The sequence below is a fragment of the Heterodontus francisci genome, chromosome 14, assembly GCF_036365525.1.
Source record: "Heterodontus francisci isolate sHetFra1 chromosome 14, sHetFra1.hap1, whole genome shotgun sequence".
In the NCBI taxonomy this organism is placed as follows: Eukaryota; Metazoa; Chordata; class Chondrichthyes; order Heterodontiformes; family Heterodontidae; genus Heterodontus; species Heterodontus francisci.
The window spans coordinates 78,853,957-78,866,602 of record NC_090384.1 but is presented as its reverse complement, the minus strand read 5'-3'; the positions used below and the strand labels follow the sequence as shown (position 1 = coordinate 78,866,602).

Genomic DNA, 12,646 nt, shown 5'->3' with positions numbered 1-12,646 from the left:
CGTTCCGAGCCATTTGAGGGAGGCTCTATCATGCTGAGCAAGGAGTTTCTGATGGCGAAGCCCACTCCATGCTGTCTTGGTTCTTCAGGATCCCTGCCCTGCCAGAAGGTGGTGTAGTCTTGCTCTGCTAGGGATCCACTCGCGGGGAGGCGTGTCTCCTGAAGTGCTGCAATGTCTACATTGAGTCTACTGAGCTCGTTGTTAATGATGGCGGTCTTCCGAGAATCGTTGATTTGTGTAAGGTCTTCCGACAGGCCAGGACACATAGTTCTGACGTTCCAGCTTGCAAAGCGAAGGGCTGGTACCTTCTTTCCTTTTTTCGTGTTGTTTGGTGCGGTGTTGCAGTCCACCTTTCGGGCAATGACCCTGAGCTCCAAGCACCCATTGAAGCAGGTAGACTGTGGCGGGACAGAACCTTATTGACCGGGGGCTGCCCGGTTTGAGGCGGGCGGTAGCTGTCCAGTGAGGTGCGATGACCTCTCCCACCGACAAAGGCAACCCGTGGTGCCCAGTTTCTACGCCAATTTATCTGGACTTATAACCCGTAACTGCTGCCTTCCGTGTTGTTTCAGTCGCTGTGAGGCAACTATGGAGTGACCTCTCCATGGCGCATGCCTGGGCGAATTTATGGAGGTTGAGAGTTGCCCAATCGTCAAAACCCCCCTCTCGGCCTTTCTAGTGGGGTCCAAAGGAGTGCAGAGCATGACGTTTGGCACCGGTATGGCTGCAGGAACTGCCAGAAACATGCCAAAGGTGACACATGACCGCCTATGGGGTTCCGCTCCGGATTTTCTGCAGCAACTACACATCTCAAAAAAAGATAGAGTTAAAATGAAAATGATAGTCTGGCAGTTGGACAGAGAAATATTCTCAAGTTACAGATAATATATATTTACTATCACCATGTAGGTTCAAAAATTCATGAATTATTTATCAATTCTGGAGAACAGATAATGTTACAATTTAAACATTTAAATTTTGGATAGGAGAACAACAATTAGTAGCAGCTGAGGTCCTGCCCTTGAAATTATATGTCCTTTTAAATTTATGTTTTAAAAATTTTTTTCTTTGAAGATGGAATTTGTGATCATGTTCATTGAAATTGAAGTCTTTTTTGATAAATACAGCTCAAACAGAAACACATTTACAATCTGGGTAGGCTTTACACAGATGGTGAATTGAAGTACAACTACAATGAGGTAGTTTTGCACATCCAACATAAACGTAAATTATTTTATTTCCGCATGCGGACGATTATCCACTTTAACTTAGTAAAAGTCCGGTGCAGAGTACAAAAACTGCTGGAGCATATGTCACATTTCGTTTTGAGGGCCTCAAATCATACTGCCTCACAAAAAGTTACGAAACTAACCATCACATCAATGTGGCACATACATGACTATTCAGGGATACATAATGCTATATTGTAGGCCTGGATTATCAAGGGAAAAAGAAAGGAATCTGGCTTACTCTATATTTTTGGCTGAAACTGCAAGCCATGTGCTTGCAACAGTTGTAAGCTCCACTCTTCGGATTTTCAGACATTCATCAGGGCTAGGCCATCCAAGGCTAATGTAATCTCGCTTCTTTCCTGAAAGATACAGAAATATTAAGCCAACTAAAACACACCAATACATATTATAAACTTCCTGGTTCTTTATAATGCATCATTCTTAATTTTTAGTCTACTTGGACAATATAAAGAATTAAGATATGCTCACAATGTTCTCTCAAACGAGGTGATAGGACCACACAACAACACTACCTTCCAAACGAGATGGTTAGTCTGTTTCCTGCAACTGAAATGTGTTTCAGCAGTGCTTCATTGGGCTGCTAGATGGAGCACTCCAATAGTGAACTGTTTCACCTCAGGAATAAACTTCTGGAATCTGAGCTCCTCTTGTCACTAGTTACAAAGTGCCATCATCAGAGACTTACAAGCAGTTTTGTAAAGATGAGGGCTCCAAATCGTGAGTTAGCAAAAATGTGAAAGTTTATACTAAAGGCAATGCTGATATTTTCACTACTTGTGTGAAAAAATGAGGACTTATGTGTAAAAGATTAGGTCGGAGAAAGCAACAGTAAGTGAAACCCACCATATTAATACTCCCAACAGCAAGTGTGAGTTGCGATCGTGCAATTTAACAGAGGCACGAAGCTTCATGAGTACTTCAGAACTGTATGCTTATCACAAAAAATTAAAATAAATTGGCTTTGAAATTGTGCTGTAATATTCTAAACTTACACAATCCTACAAAATTGCTTCATCTGCTATTTTAAATGCAGATATTAACCAGTTTTAATTAAACTGCCATATTCTGCCATGAAAGCAGCAAAAAAAATTTATATGAAAGCTTTAAAAAATAATTTGAAGACCAATTTTTAAATATGCAGTAATCATCATTCTTTTTCTTGCACAATTTTAGAACACAGCAAATGTTAGTTTGAACATGAAAAGAACAGTAGCTACAATCAATGGCCAATATTTTGCTCTGCAGACGAATTATTGCTAAATCTCCATTCAGATTACACCCATGTGAATAGCAGACTGATCCAAAGAAAAAAAACTGCTGCATGCACAAATATTAGTCACCGATTCCAAACCTACATTTTGTAACCACTTACCTTGTGGTCCTGGAGAGGGTACTTTAGGCCCACTTATTTCAAACGCAGACTGATAATGACCATCATCTTCCTCATTTACCAGATAATCGTCACTGTTTCGATTTTTGTAGTCCTGATTATCTGCACTGTCTGTTTTTGACTTCTTAATACGTTTAACTTGAACAGTTATCTTTTTCCAAAAAAGAGTTGCAAGATTTAAAAATAATACACAAGCATATGTTGTCTCAATTGCCAAAACAATCTTTGTTACATCAAAAGCAGTCTTTTGTCAGAATCAATATATATCTTGCATAGCACAGTGGTAGCAGTGTGCACCATGTACGAGATGCACTGCAGCCAACTCGCCAAGCTCACTTCGATAGCACCTTCCAAATCTGTGACCACTACCACCTAGGAGGACAAGGGCAACAGTTGCATGGGAATACCACAACCTGCAAGTTCCCCTGCAACCCACACACCATCCTGACTTGGATCTTTATTGCCGTTCTTTTTGTCACTGGGTCAAAAACCTGGAACTCCCTTCCTAACAACACTGTAGATGCACCTACACCACATGGACTGCAGCAGTTCAAGAAAGCAGCTCACCACCACCTTCTCAAGGGCGATTAGGGATGGGCAACAAAGGCTGGTCTTGCCAGCGATGCTCACATCCCATGAAAGAATAAGAAAAATGACTACGCTTCTGTCCACACGTTAATTTCTGGGAAAAATTTATATAAACACTACACAGCCATGGTTTGATTTTTTGTCCTTCAACTGTAATTTCTAATGTCCAAAACAATAGTTTAAACAAAAATCAAAAATTCTATATATTACCTATTCCACAATAAAATGACTAAATTTACTCAATGAAATCCCTTTTGTATCTTTTAATAGTTTCATTACAGTTTTTACTTCAAGGTCTTGACCAACTTCAATAGCCTGGGCTGTGACAGGACATTTGCACCTCACAACAATTGAACAGAGCTTGATGCATATGTGTACTTTTAACATACACAGATTTCAATTTTCTAGCTTTCAGGGCGGCACAGTGGCGCAGTGGTTAGCACCGCAGCCTCACAGCTCCAGCAACCCGGGTTCAATTCTGGGTACTGCCTGTGTGGAGTTTGCAAGTTCTCCCTGTGTCTGCGTGGGTTTCCTCCCACAGCCAAAAGACTTGCAGGTTGGTAGGTAAATTGGCCATTATAAATTGCCCCTAGTATGGGTCGGTGGTAAGGGAATATAGGGACGGGTGAGGATGTGGTAGCAATATGGGATTAGTGTAGGATTAGTATAAATGGGTGGTTAATGGTCAGCACAGACTCGGTGGGCCGGAGGGCCTGTTTCAGTGCTGTATCTCTAAAATCTAGAACAAAATCAAAAAAAAAAATCAATGTATGCATTTGCATGAACTAATACATTTTAGGGGAGGCGGTGGCGTACTGGTATTGTCACTGGACTAGTAACCCAGAGATCCAGGTATTACTCTGGGGACGTGGGTTCGAATCCCACCACAGCAGAAGGTGGAATTTGAAATCAATTAATAAATCTGGAATTTAAAGCTAGTTTAATAATGACCATGAAACCATTGTCGATTGTTGTAAAAACCCATCTGGTTCACTAATGTCCTTTAGGGAAGGAAATCTGCTCTCCTTACCTGGTCTGGCCTACATGTGACTCCAGATCCACAGTAATGTGGTTGACTCTTACATGGCCTAGCAAGCCACTCAGTTCAAGGGAAATTAGGGATGGGCAATAAATGCTGGTCTAGTCTGCGATGCCCACATCCCATGAAAGAATAAAAAAAAATATTAGAACAGAGGAGGCTGAGAGGTGACTTAATTGAGGTGTACAAAATTATGAGGGGCCTAGATAGAATTGATAGGAAGGACCAGTTTCCCCTAGTGGAGAGGTCAATTACCAGGGCCGCAGATTTAAGGTGATTGGTAGGAGGATTAGAGGGGACATGAGAAAAAAACCTTTTCACCCAGAGGGTAGTGGGTGTCTGGAATTCACTGCCTAGATCGATGGTAGAGGCAGAAACCATCAACTCATTTAAAAGGTACCTGGACCTGCACCTGAAGTGCTGCAACCTGCATGGCCATGGACCAGGTGCTGGAAGGTGGGTTTAAATTGGGCTCTAGTTTTTTTAGCCGGCGCAGACATGATGGACTGAATGGCCTCTTTCTGTGCCATAACTTTTCTCTCGTTCTAGTGTGTTCCTTCATCCCTGTTATGATTTGTTTATATACAACTTACTGCAAGTGAATTGCAATAAAATTGGGGTCTCTGAATGGCTCAGCAACTTAATCCAGATTACAGTGGAAGGCTCTAGGCTTGATCCTCCGCCACTGTGCTGAGTTACTTAATCTCAGCAGGGCAGCAAGGAGTCTCAATGCCCTAATTTGGGAAGGTGTTGGAGGGGTGAAAAACTAGCTACTGCCAGAATCATGTCTTCAGCATTACTCAACACTCATGTTTCAAGTTCAGTTATAGTTATCTGCAAAGTTTGAGGGAGGAATCCTTTGAACAAAGATGGACAGCGGGATTTATTCAGTTATTTTCAAATCTGATTGACAGTTCTTCAAACCCAGGAAGTCTTAGTAATTGCTTTTGGAGATATTTAAAGAGCTATAAATGTTCAAATCTGAAAGTCTGTTTGAAACTTCCAAGAGTTATGATTCATTTCTGCTGTCATCAGAAATAAAGGCAAAGAATAATGCATTTATTTTAAAGACAGTCCCATTTAAATGGAAACCTTCTGTTTTCTTTTCAAGCATCTACACAGTAGGAGCTTCAAAAAGAAAGACTTGTATTTATATAGCACCTTTCATGGCTTCAGGATATCCAAAAGTGCTTTACAACCAATCATGTACTTTTAAAGTGTAATCACCAAAACAGGAGGTAAAGTAGGATCCTGGAATCAGGTGCGATAGTCATTCAAAAACTACAGTGCCAATGGCGATGGATCAGTCTATATTCAACAAAATATCTCATGGCTATGGAAAATATGACTAAGTCACATCAACAGTCTATTCTTTGAACCACATTAACTGCACAAAGAGGACTATGGCAAAAGGAAGCTCCCTTTATTACTGAACTATCACTTACCCATTCGGCCTCATCATCATCGTCTTCGCAATCTCCGAAACAGGATCCAGGAACTCCATCCTGGACACCTTTCTTTAAAACTCGAATACCCTGTAGATCCACTCGGTGACCTTCAACCTCAAATGCTCCTTCAAATGCTCCCAGAAGGTCTTTTTCTGATGGCCAACTATTTTCAAAAACTTCTGCTGTGGCAGATGGATTTTCATCAGTCTCCAAATTTTTGAGAATTTCCCCTTCATCAGTGCTGTTGCTTTCTGCCACAATTACAGCTATAAACAAACAGTAAGCATAGATTAACAGTACAAAAAGAGAACAGAAGAAAAGAGAGCTAATGCAACTGCACACCTTGAAGAACTCAAACTACATGATCTTGCATTGTCCAGAAAGGAGACATGGTAACATATTTACTGTTGTGTTGTAAAGATACTGAGACAAGATATATTATGGGCTAGACATCAGAGTGCTATTTGTATCATGTTCTGGTATACACATGAAAATGAGTTATTGTTTTGTTTGGTCACATACGGACTACCATAATATTGTCTACCCAAATGTGCACAGGCTCTTTTCGAGAGGCTAATTACACCTTCTACTGGTACGGAAAGAGCGCTGAAGATCGCTGTGAGCATGGTGTAGGCTTTGCAGTGAGCAATCGGTTGACAGTGTCAATTGCCACCAGTAACAACCTGCAGCATGTCATCTCCCTGCGGTTATCATCTGACGGAGGCACAGTCATCATATGAGTCTACGCACCAACTCTGAACAAGAGTATCTCAGATAAAGAGCATTTCGAGGACCCGCTACGTGACATCCTGAGGATTGGGCGGCACAGTGGCTAGCACCGCAGCTTCACAGCTCCAGCGACCCGGGTTCAGTTCTGGGTACTGCCCTTGCGGAGTTTGCAAGTTCTCCCTGTGACCACGTGGGTTTCCTCCGGGTGCTCCGGCTTCCTCCCGCAGCCTAAGACTTGCAGGTTGATAGGTAAATTGGCCATTGTAAATTGCCCCTAGTGTAGGTAGGTGGTAGAAGAATTGAGGGAAGGTGAGGATGTGGTAGGGGATATAGGATTAATGTAGGATTAGTATAAATGGGTGGTTGATGGTCGGCACAGACTCGGTGGGCCGAAGGGCCTGTTTCAGTGTTGTAAGTCTCTATGGCTATGAATGTGCCAAATAGCGACAGGTTATTCACTTTGGGTGACTTCAACACATGTGCTGGGGCAGACAGTGATTCATGACCAATGTTCCTTGTCGTCATGGGGTAGGCAAGATCAACAATAATGGAAAACGCCTTCTTGAGCTTTGTGCCCTGAATGAGCTCTGCATCACCAACACCTTCTGCCAGGGCAGACATTGCCACAAGGTATCATGGCATCACCCGAGGTCTGCTCATTGGCACCAACTAGACCTAGTCATCATGAGGAGACACAATCTGCCCAGTGTTCTTCACACCCACACCTAACATAGTGCAGACTGTGACACCGACCACTCTCTTATCAGTAGCAGAGCGAAGATGCATCCCCAAAGTTCCACAGCTCCAAACATGACAACCCGCCATGTATCGACATCCCTTGCATAAGCAAGGATGCTAAATACCAGCACTTCGCACTCTTGCTAGCATGCTTGATACCCAAAGCCTTAACGGGAAGCACCAATGCTGGCATTGATGAAGCTTGGAAGTCACTAAGCTCAATCATCTATGAAGTAGCAAAAGCATCATTTGGTAAAGGTGGAACCCGCAACAAGGGCTGTTTTGAGACCTACTCAGCTGAGATGATATCTGTCATTGATGCAAAAAACAAAGGTCTACATGATGTACAACATAAATCCAACAGCTGAGACATGCATGACCTGAAAGCAGCCAAGACAGCTGCGCAAAGGAGGGGGCAATACTGCGCAAATACTGGATCAGCTTATATCAAGAAATCCAAACTGCATGTGACAAAGGAAATCTACGAGCTATGTACGAAGGGATCAAGAGGGCGCTTGGCCCTGCCATCACCAAAGTTGCTCCCCTGAAGTTGACAGATGGTGAAGTTTTCACCGACAGAAGTTAACAGTCCCACTGCGCTGAACACTACTGTGAGCTGTACTCCTGTGAGTCAGACATCTCCCAGTCTGCACTCGACGCTCTCCCGCAACTTCCTGTCGTGGATGAGTTAGATGAAGAACCTTCATCACTGGAGCTCAAGAAGGCCATAGACCGCCTAGCGAACAGATGGGAACCCAGCAAGGACTGAAGGCCATCCAGCAAGGACAGAATCCCAGCCGAACTGCTCAAGCACGGAAAGTCCCATCTATTGCCACAACTTTATGACCTTCTCTTTCTCAGCTGGAAAGTAGGCTCTGTTCCACAGACGCATGATGCCAAAATTATCACGCGGTAAAAAAAAAGGCGACAGAGGAGATTGTAACAACTACAGGGGCATCTCACTCCTTAACGTCATGGGGAAGGCCTTTGCTAGGGTCATACTTACAAGACTCCTTTTACTTGCAAACCAAGTGTACCCAGAAGAACAGTGTGGTTTCCGTGCCGGCAGATCTACTGTGGATATAATCTTCTCCATATGTCAGCCACAAGAGAAGTGTAGAGAACAGAGTATACCCCTTTGCTTTACTTTCGTAGATCTCACCAAGGCATTCAACACCATCAGCAGAGCAGGGCTCAAGATTTTGGAAAAAACTGGCTGTCCACCGAAGCTCTTCAGTCTCATCCGCTCCTTCCATGACAATATAGACTGCACTGTAGAGTTTGCTGGCTCCACTTCCGGAGTGAAGAATGGAGTGAAACAGGGTATTGTCCCAGCCCTCACTCTGTTTGGCATCATCTTCTCCATGCTCCTGACCTTTGCTTTCCCTGCAGATATGGAAGGAGTCTACTTGCACACTAGCTCAGATGGCAAGCTCTACAATCTATCAAGGCTGAAAGAGAAGATTAAAACATATCACATCCTGATCAGAGAACTCCTCTATGCTGATGCTGCGCTAGCCGCTCAGACAGAAACCCGGCTAGAAAGACTCATGCCGATAACTTGTTCACCTTAACTATAAGCCGTCAAGAAACTGTGGTCATGGGACAAGGTGTTGATCACATTAAATAACACCCCACTGGAAGTGGTTAGCCAATTCTGCTACCTTGGGTCCAAAGTGATAGACAATCTGTCCCATGATGCAGAACTCAATACACGCCTAGGAAAGCAGTTGGCCAACTTGCAAACGCATGTGGATAACAAGCTGACCCTTAGGATCAAACTGATGGTTTATAAGCCTGTGTTCTCAGCACCTTGCTATATGGCTGTGAAACATGAGTAGCTTACAGTTACGAGGAAAACATACAAATACAGAAAATAGGAGGAGGCTATTCGGCCCTTCGAGCCTGCTCCGCCATTTATTACGATCATGGCTGATCATCCAACTCAGTAACCTGTTCCCGCTTTCCCCCCATATCCTTTGATCCCTTTCGCCCCAAGAGCTATATCTAACTCCTTCTTGAAAACATACAATGTTTTGGCCTCAACTGCTTTCTGTGGTAGCGAATTCCACAGGCTCACCACTCTCTGGGTGAAGAAATTTCTCCTTATCTCAGTCCCGAAAGGTTTACCCCGTATCCTTAGACTATGACCCCTGGTTCTGGACTCCCCCACCATTGGGAACATCCTTCCTGCATCCACCCTGTCAAGTCCTGTTAGAATTTTATAGGTTTCTATGAGATCCCCCCTCACTCTTCTGAACTCCAGCGAATATAATCCCAATCCCATGCGCTTTAATTTTACACGCTAATCTCTTATGTGGGACTTTGTCAAAAGCCTTCTGAAAGTCAAAATAAACTACATCCACCGGCTCCTCCTCAAGAACTCTACTAGTTACATCCTCAAAGAATTCTAGAAGATTTGTCAAGCATGATTTCCCTTTTGTAAATCCATGCTGACTCTGTCCGATTCTACCACTGTTCTCCAAGTGCTCTGCGATAAAATCTTTGATAATGGACTGTAGAATTTTCCCCCCAACTGATGTCAGGCTGACTGGTCTAAAATTCCAAGTTTTCTCTCTACCTCCCTTTTTAAATAGTGGGGTTACATTAGCTACCCTCCAATCTGTAGGAACTGTTCCAGAGTCTATAGAATCTTGGAAAATGACCACCAATGCCTCCACTATTTCTAGGGCCACTTCCTTAAGTACTCTGGATGTAGATTATCAGGCCCTGGGGATTTATCAGCCTTCAATCCCATCAATTTCCCCAACAACATATTAATACTGATTTCCTTCAGTTCCTCCCTCTCACTGAACCCTGTGTTCCCCAACATTTCTGGTATGATATTTGTGTCCTCCTTTGTGAAGGCAAAACCAAAGTATGCATTTAGTTGGTCAGCCATTTCTTTGTTCCCCACAATAAACTCCCCCTGTTTCTGACTGTAGCTCAATAATTTCTATCTCCGCCATCTGTGGCGCATTATGGGTGTATCCTGGCAGGATAAAATCACAAATGTGGCAGTCTGCTCAAAGGCAGAGCTCCCAAGTGTGTTGGCACTAATCAAACAGGGGTGGCTTCAGTGGATTGGACACGCCGCAGGATGGAGGACGGTCGCATAGCCAAGGACCTTCTGTATAGTGCGGTAACTAGGGCCAAATGACCAGTGGGGCGCCCAAAGCTCCGCTTCAAGGATGCTTGTTAGCGTGACATGAAGGCCCTAAATGTCGACTATCGCACCTGGGAGTCACTAGCTGGCGAAAGAGGGAAATGGCGACACATCCTGTGGACTGATGTGCACTACCACAACAACCAGTGACTACAGCAGCTTGACAACAGGCAAGAACATCGAAAACAACAGTTCACAGCGTCACTTGGCAGCTTCACATGCAGCACTTGTGGCAGAATCTGCCTCTCAAGGATTGGCCTTCACAGACATCAGTAAAGGTGCACCGAGAGGTCATCCTATCTAAATGGATTGCTTGTTGCGTGTCCATCTTTCGTAGATGGAAGGATACCAACCAAAAGGTATTGCTGCAGAGAGCCCAACTGTCCTCAATTTCAAATGACTGATCTGTTATGTGGACTGTTCCATAGTCCCATTTTACTGATATGCTCAATTGCTCTATCCATGTGTTCTTCAATTTGGCAGGAATGCAACCATTACAACTTTCAGCCATGGGGAAAGTAGGATCTTTTACAAAGTTATTTTCTTGAGCCTTTCAGAAATATTGCGAGCATAACTCACTTCCAGACTGAACAAAACTACATCCCAGAAAAATAATTTAGAACTAAGCGGGGGCGGGTGAAGAGAGCCTTCGGGGAAGTTTGGTTTAGTGGGTTGGGGGGGGGGGGGGGGGGGGGGTAGGGAAGGATGTGGCAGACAGTCACATACCAACCTGACATGGAAATATCGTTGCTGAGTCAAAATCCTTGAACTCCCTAACCAACAACACTGTGGGTATAGCTGTACCATACGGACGGCAACTGTTCAAAGCAGTGGCTCACCATCACCTTTTCAAGGGCAACTGGGGATAAGGAATAAATGCTAGCTTTGCCAGCAATGCCTACATCCCTAGAATGAATAAATCAAAAAAAAAATGGTTGAGGCCAAGGACACTGACCTGAATAACTCCGGCAACAATGTCCTGGGGCTGAGATGACTAGCCTCCAAAAACCACAAGCATCTTCCTTTGTGCTAGCTATGACTCCAGCCAGTGGAAAATTTTCCACCTGATATTTTTTGTTATTCTTTCATGGGATGTGGGCATCACTGGCAATGTCAGCATTTGTTGCCCATCCCTAACTGCCCTTGAGAAAGTGGTGGTGAGCCGCCTTCTGGAACTGCCAGTTCATATGGTGTAGGTACACCCACAGTGTTGTTAGGGAGGTTGTTTCAGGATTTTGACCCAGCGAGAGTGAAGAAACGGCAATATATTTCCAAGTCAGGATGGTGTGTGACTTGCAGGGGAACTTGCAGGTGGTGATGTTCCCATGCGTTTGTGCCCTTGTCCTTCTAGTTGGTAGAGGTCGCGTATTTGGAAGGTGCTTTCGAAGGAAGCTTGGTGAGTTGCTGCAGTGCATCTCGTAGATGGTACACGTTGCTGCCACTGTGCGCTGGTGGTGGAGGGAGTGAACGTTTAAGATGGTGGATAAGGTGCCAATCAAGCAGGATGCTTTGTCTTGGATAATGTTCAGCTTCTTGAGTTGTTGGAGTTGCACTCATCCAAGCAAGTGCAGAGTACTCCATCATACTCCTGACTTGTGCCTTGTAGATAGCGGACAGGTTTTGGAGAGTCAGGAGGTGGGTTACATGCTGCAGAATCTCAGCTTTTGACTTGCTCTTGTAGCCACAGTATTTATATTGCTGGTCCAGTTAAGCTTCTGGTAAATGGTAACTTCATGGTTATGATGCTGGGGGATTCGGCGATATCAATGCCATTGAACGTCAAAGGGAGATGGTTAGTTACTCTCTTGTTGGAGATGGCACTTGAATGGCATGAATATCACTTGCTACTTATCAGTCCAAGTCTGAACATTGTCCAGGTCTTGCTGCATGCGGGCAGGGACTGCTTCAGCATCTGAGGAGTTACGAATGGTACTGAATACTGTACAATCATCAACCAACATCCCCACTTCTGACCTTATGCTGGAGGGAAGGTCATTGATAAAGCAGCTGAAGACGGTTATGCCTAGGACACTGCCCTGATGAACTCCTTCAGTGATGCCCTGGGGCTGAGATGATTGACCTCCAACAACCACAACAATTTCCCTTTCTGCTAGGTATGACTCCAACCAGTGGAGAGTTTTCCCCCAATTCCCATTGACTCCAGTTTTGCTAGGGCTTTTTGATGCCATACTCGGTCAAATGTTGCCTAGATGTCAAGGGCAGTCACTCTCACCTTGCCTCTAGAATTCAGCTCTTTTGGACCAAAGCTGTAATAAGGTCTGGAGCTGAGCACCC

The 12,646-nt window shown here is 44.1% G+C and overlaps 1 protein-coding gene across 2 annotated transcripts in view; it reads right to left on the bottom strand.

Moving 5' to 3' along the window:
• Positions 1–12,646, bottom strand: part of ttc17 (tetratricopeptide repeat domain 17) — a 153,289-nt gene that overhangs the window by 22,449 nt on the left and 118,194 nt on the right. For both annotated transcript variants that reach the window (XM_068046450.1, XM_068046449.1), the window contains exons 18-20: positions 5,716–5,984; positions 2,626–2,794; positions 1,471–1,591 (exon numbers count right to left, since the gene is read on the bottom strand). In XM_068046450.1, coding sequence (XP_067902551.1) covers positions 1,471–1,591; positions 2,626–2,794; positions 5,716–5,984 — 559 coding nt within the window. The remainder of the gene's footprint in view (positions 1–1,470; positions 1,592–2,625; positions 2,795–5,715; positions 5,985–12,646) is intronic.